At 43.1% G+C, this 17,839-nt stretch overlaps 1 protein-coding gene across 1 annotated transcript in view; it reads left to right on the top strand.

The window, feature by feature from the left end:
- Nucleotides 1–17,060, top strand: part of LOC139423603 (E3 ubiquitin-protein ligase rnf213-alpha-like) — a 41,769-nt gene extending 24,709 nt beyond the window's left edge. The window contains exons 28-48 of the mRNA XM_071175189.1: nt 69–3,686; nt 3,925–4,049; nt 4,152–4,265; nt 4,359–4,483; nt 4,624–4,746; nt 4,866–4,930; nt 5,886–6,039; nt 6,377–6,518; nt 6,728–6,919; nt 7,209–7,339; nt 8,578–8,735; nt 8,945–9,157; nt 9,750–9,937; nt 10,216–10,336; nt 12,842–12,942; nt 13,272–13,454; nt 14,212–14,381; nt 14,467–14,569; nt 14,681–14,795; nt 16,144–16,351; nt 16,900–17,060. Coding sequence (XP_071031290.1) covers nt 69–3,686; nt 3,925–4,049; nt 4,152–4,265; nt 4,359–4,483; nt 4,624–4,746; nt 4,866–4,930; nt 5,886–6,039; nt 6,377–6,518; nt 6,728–6,919; nt 7,209–7,339; nt 8,578–8,735; nt 8,945–9,157; nt 9,750–9,937; nt 10,216–10,336; nt 12,842–12,942; nt 13,272–13,454; nt 14,212–14,381; nt 14,467–14,569; nt 14,681–14,795; nt 16,144–16,351; nt 16,900–17,060 — 6,510 coding nt within the window. The remainder of the gene's footprint in view (nt 1–68; nt 3,687–3,924; nt 4,050–4,151; nt 4,266–4,358; nt 4,484–4,623; nt 4,747–4,865; nt 4,931–5,885; nt 6,040–6,376; nt 6,519–6,727; nt 6,920–7,208; nt 7,340–8,577; nt 8,736–8,944; nt 9,158–9,749; nt 9,938–10,215; nt 10,337–12,841; nt 12,943–13,271; nt 13,455–14,211; nt 14,382–14,466; nt 14,570–14,680; nt 14,796–16,143; nt 16,352–16,899) is intronic.
- The last annotated feature ends 779 nt before the right edge of the window (nt 17,061–17,839 follow it).

The raw sequence follows: 17,839 nt of genomic DNA, 5'->3' as shown, positions 1-17,839 counted from the left end.
ACATTTTCATTGTGATAAGAGAAAAAGAACACTCACACTTTCGTTCCTCACACTTTATTTATATACAGAATGCACGTGCCAACTCCACATTCCTGGATGTGTTCCCAAATGTCTTCTGCCGCCCACCAAAAGAGGTTCTAGATCTGGAAATGAGGATGCGGGAGGACCCCTCCTTTGTAAAGCTTGAAGACCCATTCATGGATGACAAAGAGTTCAGGAGTGAAGCATACCAACGACCCTACCAGTATCTGACCCGTTTCCATAATCAAATCGACCTGGACACCTTCATGTACAATGGGGTGGAAGGCACTTATGTAGAATGTCTACAGATGCTCTTTATGTTCTGTGGCATAATGGACCCATCGTGGGCCGAGTTAAGGAATTTCGCATGGTTCCTAAACCTTCAACTACGAGACTGTGAGACGTCAGTCTTTTGTGATGCCTCTTTCACCGGGGACACCCTCCAGGGATTCAAGAACTTTGTGGTGGACTTCATGATACTGATGGCCAAGGACTTTGCCACACCGTCCCTCAGCATCTCTGACCAGAGCCCCGGGAGGCAGCAAATGGACCTGACTGGGGTCAGCGATGAAGACTTGGCACCCTTCCGGATCAGGAAGAGATGGGAGTCAGAACCACATCCATACATCTTCTTCAACGATGACCATGTGTCCATGACCTTCATTGGCTTCCATCTTCAGCCCAACGAACAGAACTCTGTTGACGCCATCGATCCATCCACAAGAAGGGTGATCAAAAGAGACATCATGACCAGAGAGCTGTATGAGGGTCTAAAGCTACAGAGAGTCCCTTTCAATATCGACTTTGACCAACTGCCCAGAGGGGAGAAGATTGAACGCCTTTGCAATGTTTTGGGAATCCAGTGGCCTCTTGATCCTGATGAAACATATGAGCTCACCACTGACAATATACTGAAGATGCTGGCCATCCACATGCGTTTCAGGTGTGGCATCCCAGTCATCATCATGGGGGAGACAGGCTGTGGGAAGACAAGGCTCATTAAATTCCTATGTGAGCTTAGGAGGAGCGGAGTGGCCACGGAGAACATGAAGCTAGTCAAAGTTCATGGTGGGACCAGCTCAGACATGATCTACACCAAAATCCGGGAAGCAGAAGCCATTGCGTTCACCAACAAACAAGACTACAGCTTTGACTCTGTCCTCTTCTTTGACGAAGCCAACACCACGGAAGCCATCAGCAGTATCAAGGAAGTCCTCTGTGATAATACAGTGGAGGGAGAGTGTTTGGTGCCCCATTGCGGCTTGCAGATCATCGCCGCATGCAACCCTTACAGAAAACACACTGATGAGATGATTCAGAGGTTGGAATCTGCTGGACTGGGATATCGAGTCCGAGCTGAAGAGACTGATGAGAAGCTGGGCTCCATCCCTCTCCGCCAGTTGGTGTACAGAGTCCAGGCCTTGCCCCCCAGCATGATACCTCTGGTGTGGGACTTTGGCCAGCTCAATGATCACACTGAAAAAATGTACATCCAGCAGATTGTCCAGAGGGTGGTTGAGACCAACACAATTGATATAGTATACACCAGGTTGATCGCGGATGTCCTGTCTGCTTCGCAGAGGTACATGCGGACAAGGAAAGACGAATGTAGCTTCGTAAGTCTGAGGGATGTAGAACGTTGCATGCAAGCCTTTGTGTGGTTCTACAAAAACCATGCGATGCTGCTTGCTGAGCTAAATCAGTATCAGAGAAATCAAAACGCAGAGAGGAGTGAGAGGAACCAGAGGGAGCCAGAAGCAAGAGACCCAGTCTTGTGGTCTGTAGTGATGGCTCTGGGAATATGCTACCATGCCTGTTTGGAAAACAAGGACAAGTACAGACAGAGAATCTGCAAATACCTCACTGAAACCTACACCCCATTCAAAGTGATGCAAGAGATCTCCCTCATGCAGGATCTCCTTCTGAGCGGAGTGCCCTTGGGCGAAACTATTGCACGAAACAACGCGTTGAAAGAGAATGTCTTCATGATGGTGGTCTGTATAGAGCTGAGAATCCCCCTCTTCTTGGTGGGGAAACCTGGGAGTTCAAAATCTCTGTCTAAAACCTTGGTGGCAGACGCCATGCAGGGCCAAGCCGCACACTCTGACCTCTACAAAAGGCTTAAGCAGATTCACCTGGTGTCCTTCCAGTGCAGCCCTCACTCCACACCGGAGGGTATCATCAACACATTCAAGCAATGTGGTCGCTTCCAGGAGGGGAAGAACCTGAACGAGTATATATCTGTGGTGGTGCTGGATGAGATTGGCTTGGCTGAGGATTCTCCCAAAATGCCCCTGAAAACCCTCCATCCTCTGCTAGAAGAGGGATGCATCGATGATGAGCCGCTACCGCACAAAAAGGTTGGATTCATCGGCATCTCCAACTGGGCTTTGGATCCTGCGAAGATGAATAGAGGCATTTTCGTCTCACGTTGTGACCCCGACGAGAAAGAGCTGATTGAGAGCGCTAAAGGCATATGCTCGTCTGACACAATGATTTTGGAGAAGGTCAGGGATTTCTTCCAACCCTTTGCCAGGGCCTACCTAAACATCTGCCGTAAACAAGGGAAAGGTTTCTTTGGTTTGCGTGACTACTACAGCTTGATCAAGATGGTTTTCGCAGTGACCAAGGCTTCCGAACAGAGGCCTAGTGCAGAGAAGATTGTGAAGGCGGTCCTCAGGAACTTCAGTGGCAGGGACGACGTGGATGCAGTCACAGTCTTCACCCAAAGGCTCCAGAAGATACAGATCAACCTGAACCTGGAGAGCATCAGCACCATCGATCTTGTCAGACAAAACATTTCTGCGATTGGCCAGGAGGATGAGTGCCGCTACTTGCTAGTTCTGACCAAGAACTATGCAGCACTACAGATCCTGCAGCAGACTTTCTTCTCCGAGAGCTGCCAGCCAGAGATTATCTTCGGGTCTAGCTTCCCCAAGGACCAAGAGTACACCCAGATCTGCCGCAACATCAACCGAGTCAAGATCTGCATGGAAACCGGTCGAACCGTCGTGCTCCTGAACTTGCAGAACCTCTACGAAAGTCTCTACGATGCTCTAAACCAGTACTACGTCTGCTTGGGAGGACAGAAGTACGTTGACCTGGGACTGGGGACACATCGTGTGAAATGCAGAGTACACAAAGACTTCAGGCTCATTGTCATTGAGGAGAAAGAGGTGGTCTACAAACAGTTTCCAATCCCTCTCATCAACAGGCTTGAGAAGCACTATCTGGACATCCATACAGTTCTCAAGGAGGAACAAAGAGAAGTTGTTGTGGAGTTGGAGAAATGGGTTGGGCAGTTTGTGGCCCTCAATAACCAACACACCATGGCCCCCCAGACATACAAGTACCTACCTCCTGACGTTTTCATTGGCTACCATTCCGACACGTGTGCTTCGGTGGTCCTCCAAATGACAGAGAAGCAAAGGGGAGAGACAGACATTTCCGACCCCCAAAGAAGAGTCCTGGACGAGGCCAAACTGATCCTTCTGAACTGTGCCACTCCAGACTCGGTGGTTCGGCTGGACTGCACTGTTCTCCCCAGGGTGGAGAGTGAACATCTGGCCAGGATCTACTTTGAGGACCAGAAGCACACCTCTTTGGCCGACTTCATCTTCTCTCACACTCAACAGGACGAGCAGTGCCATTCCTCCTTCACAGAGGTAACAATTTGTTATATATATTTTTTTTTAAATTACCACAATCAAATGTAGGCTTTCAATATTCCAATAATTCTTAGTTTTTTCAGAAATCTTGATTGGGGGATTCCTGTTATCAGGAGGGAATTCTCCAACCAGGATATCTGAAAACTCTGGCAACTTTAGGACATGACATTATATAACTCTTATTAAACGTTTGTTTATATAGTCCTATTTTTTTTTTTTTTTTTTACTTTCCAAGGTGACTACCTTTTCCAGACTTTTAACAGCATCAGATGTTGGGCCACTGGAAGAGGTCGTGAACAATGTCGAGCTTCTCTCTCTTCAGCAGTTTGACACTGAGCACTCCTTCCTCAAGAAGATCAGGTTTGACACCTTTTAGTTCATCCTCATCATGATTAACTGATTGTCCATTAGCCGTTGAGTTGAAACCTTTTGGTCAGGTTAAAAACATTGCTCTCTTCTTAGTCATTTCCTCACATCTGGAAATGGGAGAGAGAATACATCTGGCAACAAAATCCTGATCATTCAGTCAGATTTTGATGAAGCGTCGCACAGTGCAAATCTCATTGCCTCCGCCAAGTAAGTGAAGTCTGGAATACATGTCATTAAATAAATACATTTTAAAAAACGAAATCTGATTATGATTTATCTAATTTATCTAATTCATTTCAGATATTCTGCCATCAATGAAATCAACAAATCAAGACAAGTGGAGATGGGAGGCAAGGTCTTTGTCTACTTCATTACTAAATTGCCAAGAATGGAAGGAGGGACATCCTATGTCGGATTTCATGGAGGTGAAGTTATCATTGGTTCAAACATTTTACAACTTTAGAATATGTTGAAATGGGATACGTGCTCAAAAGATAATCTGAGATTGAAAACTTTTGTAAAAAAACAATTTATGAAGTTATTCTTTTTTCGAAATCCAATATAGACCCCTGGAGGTCGGTTCATATTGATGACCTCAGAAGATCGAAAGATATTGTGTCAGATATCAAAGCCTTGAGAAACCTTACCATCAGTCAACTGTTTGAGGAGAAAAAGGATGAGCCTGAAGGTGAATGACCTTTAAGACTCGTATTGATGATCATGACAAAATGTCTTCGTACTGATACACTTCTTCAGAAAAAATGACCTGTTGAAATCGTTAAAAGAGCCTTGTATGTTTATGCACAGCGATGGAGGTAGATGACATGTACACTGAGACAGAGCAACAGGAATTGGAACATGAAGACCAAACAGTGAGTTTTACACCATTACTTACCCGCCAGTGTTGTGATTGGCTGTGATATTTGTCTATTGATTTCTCTTCGCCAGAGGGGCATCCGTTGTCAAAATGGGATTGCCGTTCTGACTTCGTGGCTGTGTTATTTAGTGCAAATGTAATTTCCTGGTTGCTAAAATTCCACACTCAATTTCAGTTTGTGACAAAACAGGCACTGAAATTGCACAAACAGTGTAGAAATCATCAGAGTTTTGGTTGAAAGGTCCTATATGACACGTCTACACTATTTAGCATTATAAACTGAGATACAATCTAATGCTTTAAAAGAGGATGCACTTTTGGATGTTAGACTTTAACATTTTAATATTTAGGTGTTATTATTTGCTACAATATTGTTTTGGCATTCTGTATGATGAACTTCCTCTTGTAAAAATTACAGTAATACTGCAAAAATTCAAACAATCCTGTTTGTAGCACCATTTAAATATCATGTGTACATAACCCATGTTGTTTTACTGTACATAAACCATGTTGTTTTACTGTACATAACCCATGTTGTTTTACTGTACATAAACCATGTTGTTTTACTGTACATAACCCATGTTGTTTTACTGTACATAACCCATGTTGTTTAACTGTACATAACCCATGTTGTTTTACTGTACATAACCCATGTTGTTTTACTGTACATAACCCATGTTGTTTTACTGTACATAACCCATGTTGTTTTACTGTACATAACCCATGTTGTTTAACTGTACATAACCCATGTTGTTTTACTGTACATAACCCATGTTGTTTTACTGTACATAACCCATGTTGTTTTACTGTACATAACCCATGTTGTTTTACTGTACATAACCCATGTTGTTTTACTGTACATAAACCATGTTGTTTTACTGTACATAACCCATGTTGTTTTGGAACACCTTCCTCGTGTTTCATGTGTCTTGACCATGTTCCTACTGCAGAGCTGGGGGAGTGTTGTGGACACCACGGCGCTGGTACGTAGCTGTGTGCAGAGCGCAGTGGGCATGCTCAGAGACCAGCTGGAGGGCGGAGTCCGTAGTACCAGGAGAGTGGAGATCCTGCTCACACTCCTGACTGACAACCAACAAATAAGAGGTAGGATAACTACTATAGTACTAATTGTTTATTTTTAGATTTTTAAAGCGACTTGGAGATTCTTCTTGTAGTAATAAGTGCTATATAAAATAAATGTGTTATTATTGCTGTTTAGGCCAATTCTTAATAACTGTTTACCCATTGGCGTGCTAAATCTAAGCAGTAGTGCGTGCTAGCGCCGGAGAAGTTTGAAAACTGAGAGACTCTACAAGCGACCTCCATACTTCTCTGGCATTACCATATCCAAGCTTGCATGGATACAGCACAACACTGGGTCATCATTGACATGCATTCCATTCTCAATGATAATACTCAGACTATGAATGTTCTTGAACAGCTGAATTTCTGAGGACCGTGAAGAGACGTCTTCACTCGTTGCTGTCGACCCATGATGACAACACGCTCAAACTGTCCTCAAATAACTGGGTCATCAAGGAGGCGTCCAACATTGACGCACTGCAGGAAGGAGGGACATTCAGGTGAGTGACCACTATGATTTCAAAACCTCTTATGCCAGTACAAATTCTCATTGTAAATTCAAAGGGACTTTAAAGATAACTTTTTTTTAACTAACTTTTTAAAAGGGACATAAGATATTTTTGATTGGCCAAATAACCATACATTTTGCCTTGTACCATATTGCCCATAAACGGCTCTGCTAAACTGATTTTCTACTTTTTTGTACCAGACACACCCTATGGAAAAGGGTGCAGGCTGTGGTTATTCCCTTCTTGGCCCAGCTGGTCTCTGTCATCGACCGCGACCGCAACCTGGACATTCTGCTGGACTCCAACTCTGGAGAGGCGGTTAAGAAACTCTGGTTGGACATCTTTGGGAACGACAAACTACTCGAGGTTCCCTACACAAAACTGGACCGCAAGTAAGTACTGTACTGTCACAGCAATGGTTATGTTGTTGGACTAGAGAGCATAGAAATAAAATGACAAGAACAGCCATTTCTAATCAAGTTGTTGTTCTACAATGGGTGGACCGGCGGCCATATTGAGTATTACAGTCAAATTACCATGGTCTGAGGGGCTTTGTCCCTTCTAGTAATTATATTTCTGTGTTCAAGACTAGAGATGCTGTCTTCTGTCAGCTCTGATTCTAGAATGTCAGTGAATCAACAACTCCCTATCTCTATATTAACCCCTCCCTTCCTGTCCCAGTTCAGAGTCAAAGACCATCCTGGTCCAGAACTACATTGGGCTGGACAAGAACATCGGCTGTATCATGCCCTTCAGCTGGAGGATCAGGGACTACTTGGATGAACTCTGGGTCCATGCTCTCCAGCATGAAGGTAGTGGGTTATGACAATACCTCATATGTCTAACTTATATGTCAGGGATCATCAGATTCAGCCGAGGGCCCATTTTATTTTTTTGTTGGGGGGCCGGAACATAATTTCAAGTTATTTGTAGACTGCAAGAAGCCCAAACAGATATGTTTAACTAAAACATAATCATTTCAAACCTTGCTTACATTGGTATACAATCACGTCTCTCTCTGTTATGCGTGGGAATACTTTGGAACAGATTTCTTACATTTAAATCACTTGGAGCTGATTTCCTGGTGTTTTTACAGTCTTATGTCCAACAACGAAAATAAAAAAGTATTCTATTTTTTTATCAGAAAATCTTAAGGCCTCCAGTTTGGGAACCCTGTTATGTTGTAACCAGGGGTTGTATTGGAGGATCGTTAATTTATTTAATGAATAGGGCATTACGTTTTGACCAACGTTCAGCATTGTTTTACTGCTAGTTTGGGAACCCTGTAATGTTGTAACCAGGGGTGATATTGGAGGATCGTTAATTTATTTAGTGAATAGGGCATTACGTTTTGACCAACGTTCAGCATTGTTTTACTGCTAGTTTGGGAACCCTGTTATGTTGTAACCAGGGGTGATATTGGAGGATCGTTAATTTATTTAATGAATAGGGCATTACGTTTTGACCAACGTTCAGCATTGTTTTACTGCTAGTTTGGGAACCCTGTTATGTTGTAACCAGGGGTGATATTGGAGGATCGTTAATTTATTTAATGAATAGGGCATTACGTTTTGACCAACGTTCAGCATTGTTTTACTGCTAGTTTGGGAACCCTGTTATGTTGTAACCAGGGGTTGTATTGGAGGATCGTTAATTTATTTAGTGAATAGGGCATTACGTTTTGACCAACGTTCAGCATTGTTTTACTGCTAGTTTGGGAACCCTGTTATGTTGTAACCAGGGGTTGTATTGGAGGATCGTTAATTTATTTAGTGAATAGGGCATTACGTTTTGACCAACGTTCAGCATTGTTTTACTGCTAGTTTGGGAACCCTGTTATGTTGTAACCAGGGGTTGTATTGGAGGATCGTTAATTTATTTAGTGAATAGGGCATTACGTTTTGACCAACGTTCAGCATCGTTTTACTGCTACATCCCTGGTTGTAGTCTATGTGTTGTGTTCAATAATTCTTCAGTACTAGGTCTCTATCTAGGAATGATGTTATTTTCTCTTCATTTAACCTAGTTATGGTGTTTCTGGGATGTTCAGGTCACACTCAGGGCCAGTTTGAGGAGTTCTTTAGGAAGACCCCACTGGGCCGCTACATCTCAGAGGCAGACCCGGAGATGCAGGCTGAGTTCTTCCACAGGTACCTGCAGGATTTCATCTCCATGACCATGAATGTGACCTGTCAAGAGGATCTGCAGGTAATGAGTTTCATTATTTTACTTTCAACATTTATAAAATTATGTCATTAGTCTGTTTTTATGGATCCCAGCAATCATTGGAAAACATGGATGTCTGTTTCTGACTGGAGAGTCCTGCCTAAATAAAGATTAATTGAATTGTTATTTCAAGGTGTTAATTATTAGTTTGTGTGTGTGTACGCATCCATACATCCTAACCAACCATCCAGCTCCTTTGCGGTGCCTTGACCTGTTGTGTGAACGAGCTGCGGCTGCGTCACGATGACGTCATGGGGAAGGAAGTGACCTCGCTGCCCTGGGTCCACGCTGCCTACCATGAGTTTAAGAACCGCCTGCAGAACCTGTCCAGGATGATCAGCATGGAGCCCCAGTTGGCCCAGGTCCTCCGGGGGAACACACATGCCAGAGAGGGGGATGAACTGGTCAGTATTACTGGGAAGCTCCACTGGGGCGTTGGGAAAACACTATGTTCTATACCAGCTGCACTGGAGTCCTAACTGTGGGCCAGCGCAAGCAGAGCGCGAGGCTTCTAGGTGTGAAGATCTTGAAATTAAAACCAGGAGCAGCACACATTATAATGAGCCGTCCTCCACTCAGCAGCCTCCACCGAAGTCTAGTATAGCAGGCCAGTTCAGCGTTAAAGGGATTCTTCATTTTATTTCAAGCAATGATACATTTGTTTTCTTCCAGTCTTTTGAATGCTGGTAGAGATGAAATGGAGGGTAAATATTTGTGTTTTAGCTCAAGCGTAGGGGAGATGCTTGCTGTAATATCACTCCTTTATGCGGTGTGGCTTGTGTTGTATTGGCACGAATACTTGTGTTCATATAAAACATTTTCAGGAACAAGGATATCTTAAGTAGATTCCTCTGCATTGTGTCATTTTGCATTGACCATAGCCTTGTGTGCCTGGCATCTATGTTCTCCTCTGCCAGGATGCAGAGCCAATGTGATAATGCTATGTCTAGCTACATGAGACTGCGTTACCCCTCAAAGCATGCGTTACCTCCCCAGGTGCTGGACGTGTATGCGGCCGTGGCCTGTGTAGAGTACCTGGAGCCCCAGACTCTGGACACGGACGGCCAGCGGCTGGTCTGGCTCAGACAGGTCAAGAGGCTCCAGGTTCCCATCGAGCTGGTCTGCTCCGAGGAGAATCTGAGACACTATAAGGACAGGAGCGTGGCCATGGTCCACAGAGTTCAGTGAGTTAACAGGGATTCAATCTCAATGACCTGGAACTTGAATGGCAAGGTTGACACAGTGACATTGACATGGCCAGTATATAAACTGACTCTATTTATCAACTGTTATTTTCTGTTTGTTGCATTGTCCCTTTATTTAATTTTGATTTAAAAGAAGTGTAAAGCTGTCCAGTCATCTGAAGGGCAGTTTTGTATTATTTGGTAGCTGCTAAAACTTTAGAACAACAGAATGCCAGTTGTATTTTTTTTGTGACTTGTTTTTTCTGTGGTTTCTGTAGGACTGGGTGGAACCGCGTCGTCACCCTGTCTCTGTTTGTGGAGCACATGTTACTGGGCATCGAGGCGGTGGAGAAGAAGCTGAACCCTCTGGTCTTGGAGCACACCAGAGGGTTGTGCCAGGTCAGTGTGGTCTGGGGTCATATCTATAGGAATGCTGATGTCAATTGACAATCTCCATCAAAAATGATTTAAATCCAGGATTGGGCTTAATCTGTGTCTGTCCTTTTAGTGTATGTATAGTACTGTATAGTGGCACAGCGGTCAAAGGCACTGCATCTCCGTGCTAGAGGCTTCACTTCACACACCCTGGTTCGAATCCAGGCTGTATCACAACCAGCCGTGATTGGAAGTCCCATAGGGCGGCGCACAATTGGCCCAGGTTTGACCAGTGTAGGCCGTCATTGTAAATAAGAATTTGTTCTTAACTGACTTGCCTAGTTAAATAAAATGGTGCCCTTCAGTGGTCTATTTTAGTCAGTGTAACAGGTAACCACACCACTCCTCTGATTTGCCTGGGCTAATATCAGAATAATATACTGAACTAAAATATAAACGCAATATGCAACAATTTGTAAGATTTGACTGAGTTTCAGTTCACATAAGGAAATCTGTCTATTGAAATTCAATTCATTTCATCTATGGATTTCACATGACTGGGAATACAGATATGAATCTCTTGATCACAGACACCGTAAAAAAATGTGGGGATCAGAAAACCAGTCAGTATCTGGTGTGACCACCATTTGCCTCATGCGGCGAGACTTCTTTGCATAGAGTTGATCAGGCTGTTGATTGTGGAATGTTGTCCCAGTCCTCTTCAATGACTGTGTGAAGTTGCTGGATATTGGCGGGAACTTGAACACGCTGTTGTACCCATTGATCCAGGGCATCCCAAACATGCTTAATGGGTGACATGTCTGGTGATTATGCAGGCCATGGAATAAATGGGACATTTTCAGCTTCCAGGAATTGTGTGCAGATCCTTATGACATGGGGCCATACATTATCATGCTGACACATGAGGCGAAGGCGGCGGATGAATGGCATGACAATGTGCCTCAGGATCTCGTCACGGTATCTCTGTACATTGATAAAATGCAATTGTGTACATTGTCCGTAGCTTATGCCTTTTTAAAGGGGTGGATCTGCTTAATATTGAGGAAAGAATATTGGTTCCATCAATGTAATTGTCTGCATCATTTCCAATCCCCCATATATATATCTTTGGGGTAAATATATACAGTGGGGAGAACAAGTATTTGATACGCTGCCGATTTTGCAGGTTTTCCAACTTACAAAGCATGTAGAGGTCTGTAATTTTTTCATAGGTACACTTCAACTGTGACAGACGGAATCTAAAACAAAAATCCAGAAAATCACATTGTTTGATTTTTAAGTAAAGCCATCCCTAAAGCCAACACCTAATTTGGCCGCCTTTCCTTCCAGTTCTCTGCTGCCTGTGACTGGAACGAATTGCAAAATTCGCTGAAGTTGGAGACTTTTATCTCCCTCACCAACTTCAAACATCTGCTATCTGAGCAGCTAACCGATTGCTGCAGCTGTACATAGTCCATCGTTAAATAGCCCACCCAATTTACCTACCTCATCCCCATACTGTTTTCATTTATTTACTATTCGGCTCTTTTGCACACCAGTATCTCTACCTGCACATGACCATTTGATCATTTATCACTCCAGTGTTAATCTGCAAAATTGTAATTATTCGCCTACCTCCTCATGCCTTTTGCACACAATGTATATAGACTCTTTTTTTTTTCCTACTGTGTTATTGACTTGTTTATTGTTTACTCCATGTGTAACTTTGTGTTGTTGTCTGTTAACACTGCTATGCTTTATCTTGGCCAGGTCGCAGTTGTAAATGAGAACTTGTTCTTAACTAGCCTACCTGGTTAAATAAAGGTGAAATAAAAAAATTCAACCTGAACATTCAACCTCTCCCATCTATCTCTCAACGTCATCCTTTTTGGATTTCTATTTGCCATATATTTTTCAACTGTGCTATGATGCTTCACAAACGAATTGAGCACTATTCACAACGTTGACATCAGTAAACCGCTCACCCACACGATACCATACATGTGGTCTGCAGTTGTGAGGCCGATTTTTGAATGTACTGCCAAATTCTCTAAAACAAGTTTGGAGGAGGCTTGTGGTAGAGAAATGAACATGACATTTTCTGGCAACAGCTCTGGTGGACATTCCTGCAATCAGCATGCCAATTGCACGCTCCCTCAAAATTGTAGACATATGTGCCATTGTGTTGTATGACAAAAGGCCGCTCTAAAATGTGCAGGTTTATTGTCCCCAGCACAAGGTGTACCTGTGTAATGATCATGCTGTTTAATCAGCTTCTTGATATGCCACATCTGTCAGGTGGATGGATTATCTTGGTAAAGGATAAATGCTCACTAACAGGGATGCAAACAAATTTGTGCCCAAAATTTGAGAGACATACGCTTTTTGTGCATATGGGATATGTCTGCAATCTTTTATTTGAGTTCATGAAACATGGGACCAACACTTTACATGTTGAGTTTATCTTTTTGCTCAGTGTCATTTTTCCTTTCCTTTCAAAATGGCATTTGTTGTCTTTGTTCTATCAAGATCCTGGAGAAGGACTCTGACCTGAAAATGAAGAAGCCGTTTGAGGCGGTGATCGGTATACTGAAAGCCTGCAAAGACGGAGCAATGGAGCGCATTTTCAGGTACGGATTCCCTTTCCTTCCGCATCTGTCTGGAAGTATGTTTCTATTAGAATCCTGATCCAGCAAAGCAGAGATTGGCTGGTATTATACCACAAAGGAAGCATATGGCTGGATCATGATTAGACTCTGACCACTAAAACCTCAGTGCCTTACTTATAGTGGGTATATACAAGGACCTGGAGTTTTTCCTGGTCACATTCACATAACAAAGAAAAACTCAGGGCCTTCATTATAGTGTATAACTAGTGTCTAGCTCTATAATTTTAACTAACTTAACGCCCTGCATGCTGTATGCTTTACTTGCATACCAATATCTTGTCCGTGTCCAGGTTTGGCCTCCAGCCGTGCCCTGTGTGTATGAGCGACCCCCATGACCCCCTGAGCCTGCCGTGTGACCACATCTACTGCCTGGCCTGCATCAGACAGTGGCTGGTCCCAGGTCAGATGTTCTGTCCTCTCTGCATGCAGGCTGTGCCAGACGACTTCGCTCTCAGGCCCTCTGAAGACATAAGGTGAGGGCGGACCCTCTCATATTGATTAGTACATGACTAAGGTTATTAGACATACTGATGGCTCTGTTATCTGAAGAAGATAACCTCATGGAAATAACTCTGACTTTATTGTGATTTAATCTTATTTGAATGTTTTATTGTTGTTTAAGCTTCAATTCATTCATTCATTTCCCTGCCATTCATTAGTTTCACTGCCATTCATTAATTACCTAATACCGTTTTTGTGTATGCATTTTAGGCTCACCAGTTTTAAGTGCTTTCATACTGTTAGGTTCTAAATGAACCTTGTAAACACTCATGGAAGATTAGTAAAGCTCAAACCAAGTTTACAGCTGCATAAGACAGACATATTTCCACCAGTGGTAGTATATATACCCCAGTTTGGGTGAAGTCTCCTCTTTCTCTTTATTGCTAGGCAGGAAGTTAAGTGATGCAGGCTATAAACTGTTCCTTCTCCCTAAATGTGACCTGACCTGACCTCGACCCCCTTCCTCACTAAACCACATCTCTCCACCGTCATGCAAACATGTGATTGCCTTCCATTTACTCAATACATTCCAAACTGAATTGCCTCCACCATATACATTCCTCCTACATATACCCATTAACTTCTGGTGTAGAAACCAGACTATGGCACTCAATATTTCAATAGGATACCTGATAATTCACACCATTTCAAGTTTAGAGTCAGAACCCATCAATACTGTAACGGAATTTAATTGTTGGTCACGATTGTGTCAATCATATTATTATACAGAGTTCTCATCAACCAGAGCGCCCGCTTCAGGAAGCAGTGCAACGCCTTCTTCATAGACCTGGTCTCAACAGTGTGCTTCAAGGACAACTCTCCCCCCTGCAGGGCCATCATCCTCCACCTGCTCTCCTTCCTCATGGTGGAGGTCCACTCTGTGCCCATCATCAGAGGTGGTGAGTGGGTGGAGATGGGGGTGTGGGCCACTGTGTTTGTCTTGTTGTGTGTTGTTGTCCTCACAATCCTCTTCCTCTTTGCTAGCTCATCGTCAGATTCTGACCAAGGCCCTCTCTCCCTTTGACGATTCTGTTGACAAAAACCCAGTAGTTCGGTCGGTTGTTCTCAAACTCCTGCTCAAATACAGGTGATTATGTGACTAGTACTGCTAGACTACTCTTTCATTCATGATTTTAAATATATCAACATTTTTCAAATGCCCCTCACTGTTTGATTAAATTCATGTTTGTTTTTGAAGCTTTGATGATGTGAAAGACTACCTGCAGCAGCACCTGACAGCAGTTGAACAGAGCAACATCTTGGAGGAATCAGACAAGAATGAACTGTATTCTCTGTATATCAACTGTCTGGAGGTAGGTGTACATATGGCCCATTGAATGGAGGTAGATGTACATATGGCCCATTGAATCATCTGTCTGGAGGTAGGTGTACATATGGCCCATTGAATCATCTGTCTGGAGGTAGGTGTACATATGGCCCATTGAATCATCTGTCTGGAGGTAGGTGTACATATGGCCCATTGAATGGAGGTAGGTGTACATATGGCCCATTGAACGGAGGTAGGTGTATGTATGACCCATTTAAATCTACAGTAGCATTTATGTGGTTGGTGTATATAAAGAGTTATGCATCAGTAATTGTTGGTGTGAAGAGATATCGGCTAAGTACATTGATTTGACTGTTTGGAGTTGATGCAAAATCCTAGCCTTAAAAGTAATACATAGTGTCATGCTTGAAACTCAGTCTTTACTGCTGTGGATTTAGTTATGTCAATGGCTGCATGTGCTATTTCAGTGAATAATGCTGTTTCAGTGACACGTGCTATTTCAGTGAAGTGTGCTATTTCAGTGACACGTGCTATTTCAGTGAAGTGTGCTATTTCAGTGAAGTGTGCTATTTCAGTGAAGTGTGCTATTTCAGTGAAGTGTGCTATTTCAGTGACGCGTGCGATTTCAGTGACGCGTGCGATTTCAGTGAATAATGCTATTTCAGTGACTCGTGCGATTTCAGTGAATAATGCTATTTCAAGCAACTACATGTAGAGTGTTTGCATTGTAATTTCAGAAAATGTCCATAATAATCTATCTGCAGTAATAGTGGAATGATAGTGTTTTACACATATTTATTTATTTTGGGCCAATACAAAATAGCATTCTAAAATGCAGACTTGCTATTTGACAATGAAAGCCAGATGGGAAAACTGCACCCTCCCTCTTACATCGACGTCACTAAAAGGCGTGGTCATCTCCTCATCGTGCACAACGGACAATGGCAGACTGGGACAAGCGGCCAATGTAGAAATCGCTTTGTCATTTCCTGGTTACTGAAATTCCATGCTCAATTTCAGTATATTTGAGAAAACAAGCACTGAATAGTGTAGGGAATCATTTGACCATCTAAATCACTGTGAAATAGGTTTTCAATTACCAAAAATATTGTTTTTACGGCTGTTTTGAAGTTGATGGACGTAACTGAAAGTAAAATAGTCTTGCTATCCAGGATCCTTGGGAAGTCAGATGGCACTAACCTCTCCACCGTGTTGCGGGGAAATGGCATGCGGGGGAGGGAATTGTTTATATTGAGCCTAACTGTAGTTGCAGTTCACCAAGCTTCTACATGGGTGACACATTCTACACGTAGTATCTTTCAGTGACATGCTTTTTCAGTGACATCATTGTCACACCCTCCTCTCCATCCCAGGATTCCATGTTTGAGCGGATGCAGTGCCACACGGTGGCGGAGCAGCTGGCCTGCATGCAGGATGAGAGGGTCTTCCTGGGGGACTTCCTGCAGTTGGATGCCGGCCACGCAGCCACCGTAGAGTACCTGCAGCAGGTGGCCAGGGTGCGCATGGGGCTGGACAGAGCTGCAGACCTGCTGGTCCACATGCTGTCTGCTGCTGCCACAGGTACGTACGTCATCCTGGATCCTGTTCAGTTGGGTACAACTAGCATTGGGTCATTTCAAATAGTCTGCCTGTATCACTCCATTTAATAACGTTTTTTTCTTCCATTTTGTGCCTGTTGAACACGACCCTTGTGTTTCAAAATGATACTTGTGGGTGTAGGTCAACTGTCGTATAATATATATGATTGATTTGATAGACTATTCAATGATTTAATTAAAACAGTAGGACGGCAGGTAGCCTAGCGGTTAGATTATTGGGTCAGTAACTGAAAGTTTGCTGGTTTGAATACCGAGCCGACAAGGTGGAAAATCTGTCGATGTGCTCTTGAGCAAGGCACTTAACCTTCATTTGCTCAATGGGCGCCATACTACTATGGCTGACTCTGTAAAACAACATATCTAACTTCACCTACCCGGTGTATGTGACTATAAAACCTATCTATTTAAAAATAAAAAAAATAGTATACGTTTGCCTAATTATCCTAGTCCTCCTCTCAATCAATCGTATGTGTTCATGTGACGCTTCCCTCTCCCATTATGGTCCAATAGGATCGCAGGAGGAGTCTCCTAACGGCGTTGCGGCCTTCCTGACCAGCGTGGTAGAACTGTGTAGACGCAGCGGGAACGACTGGTACCGGGTCTACCTCATCCGTAAGATCTGCAAGCCAGCGCGGCGTGGAGTTTGTTCAGAAACTCCTGAAGGTGGCTGACATCCGGTGGTTGTTCCCTGCTGAAGTTCTGCAGCAGGTATTGTGGCCATTTTGTCTTTCTTTATGGGAGAGTAATGTAGGGAGCAATACGATGTCCGTACCAAGCTGGAAATGGGACAGGGATAGTCAATCTTTTAGCTTCGGGTGTTCTTATTTCATACAAAATGTTTTTAAGTTTGTATTTGTTAAATGGGTATTTAATATCTAGAATCTCATGGCTAGCATTTTTGGAGTATGTAGCGATTTTTTTTTATTTTTACTAAGTATTCCTGTATTGATGTGATGATATAAACCATATTTCATACCATTTTAACCACTCTTTCTCTCTTCTGTTGTCCTTCAAAATGAAGATGGCAGCCAGATAGACCAATATCTTGTGTGTGGAGAGGATTACAAGACAATCCGAGATGCTGTTGCCAAGGCAATGATGGAAGGCAAAATCGAGGGATTGGACAACGCTTGTGAGGTATTGTTGTAGTTCTACTTTACTTCATAACTGAAACACCTGCAGAACATTTTGCATAAGCTTGTGATTTGATTTTGCTTGTTCATGTGTATGTTCTTTCTATCAGATATTCTGTTTTTAAAGTGTTAAAGGCCCAGTGCAGTCAAAACATGATTTTTCCTGTGTTGTATGTATATTTCCACACTGAGGTTGGAACAATACTGTGAAAGTGATGATAAGGCCCTATTAGTGTGAGAGCTGTTTTTCATCCTGTTTTGGTGGGATGAGAGTTTTGGCCTTCCATGGTGACATCACCATGCAGTAAATTAGTTAA

This window comes from Oncorhynchus clarkii, chromosome 13 (genome assembly GCF_045791955.1).
Source record: "Oncorhynchus clarkii lewisi isolate Uvic-CL-2024 chromosome 13, UVic_Ocla_1.0, whole genome shotgun sequence".
Classification (NCBI taxonomy): Eukaryota; Metazoa; Chordata; class Actinopteri; order Salmoniformes; family Salmonidae; genus Oncorhynchus; species Oncorhynchus clarkii.
Note: the sequence above shows the minus strand (reverse complement) of the source record. Positions and strands in the feature narration are given on the sequence as shown.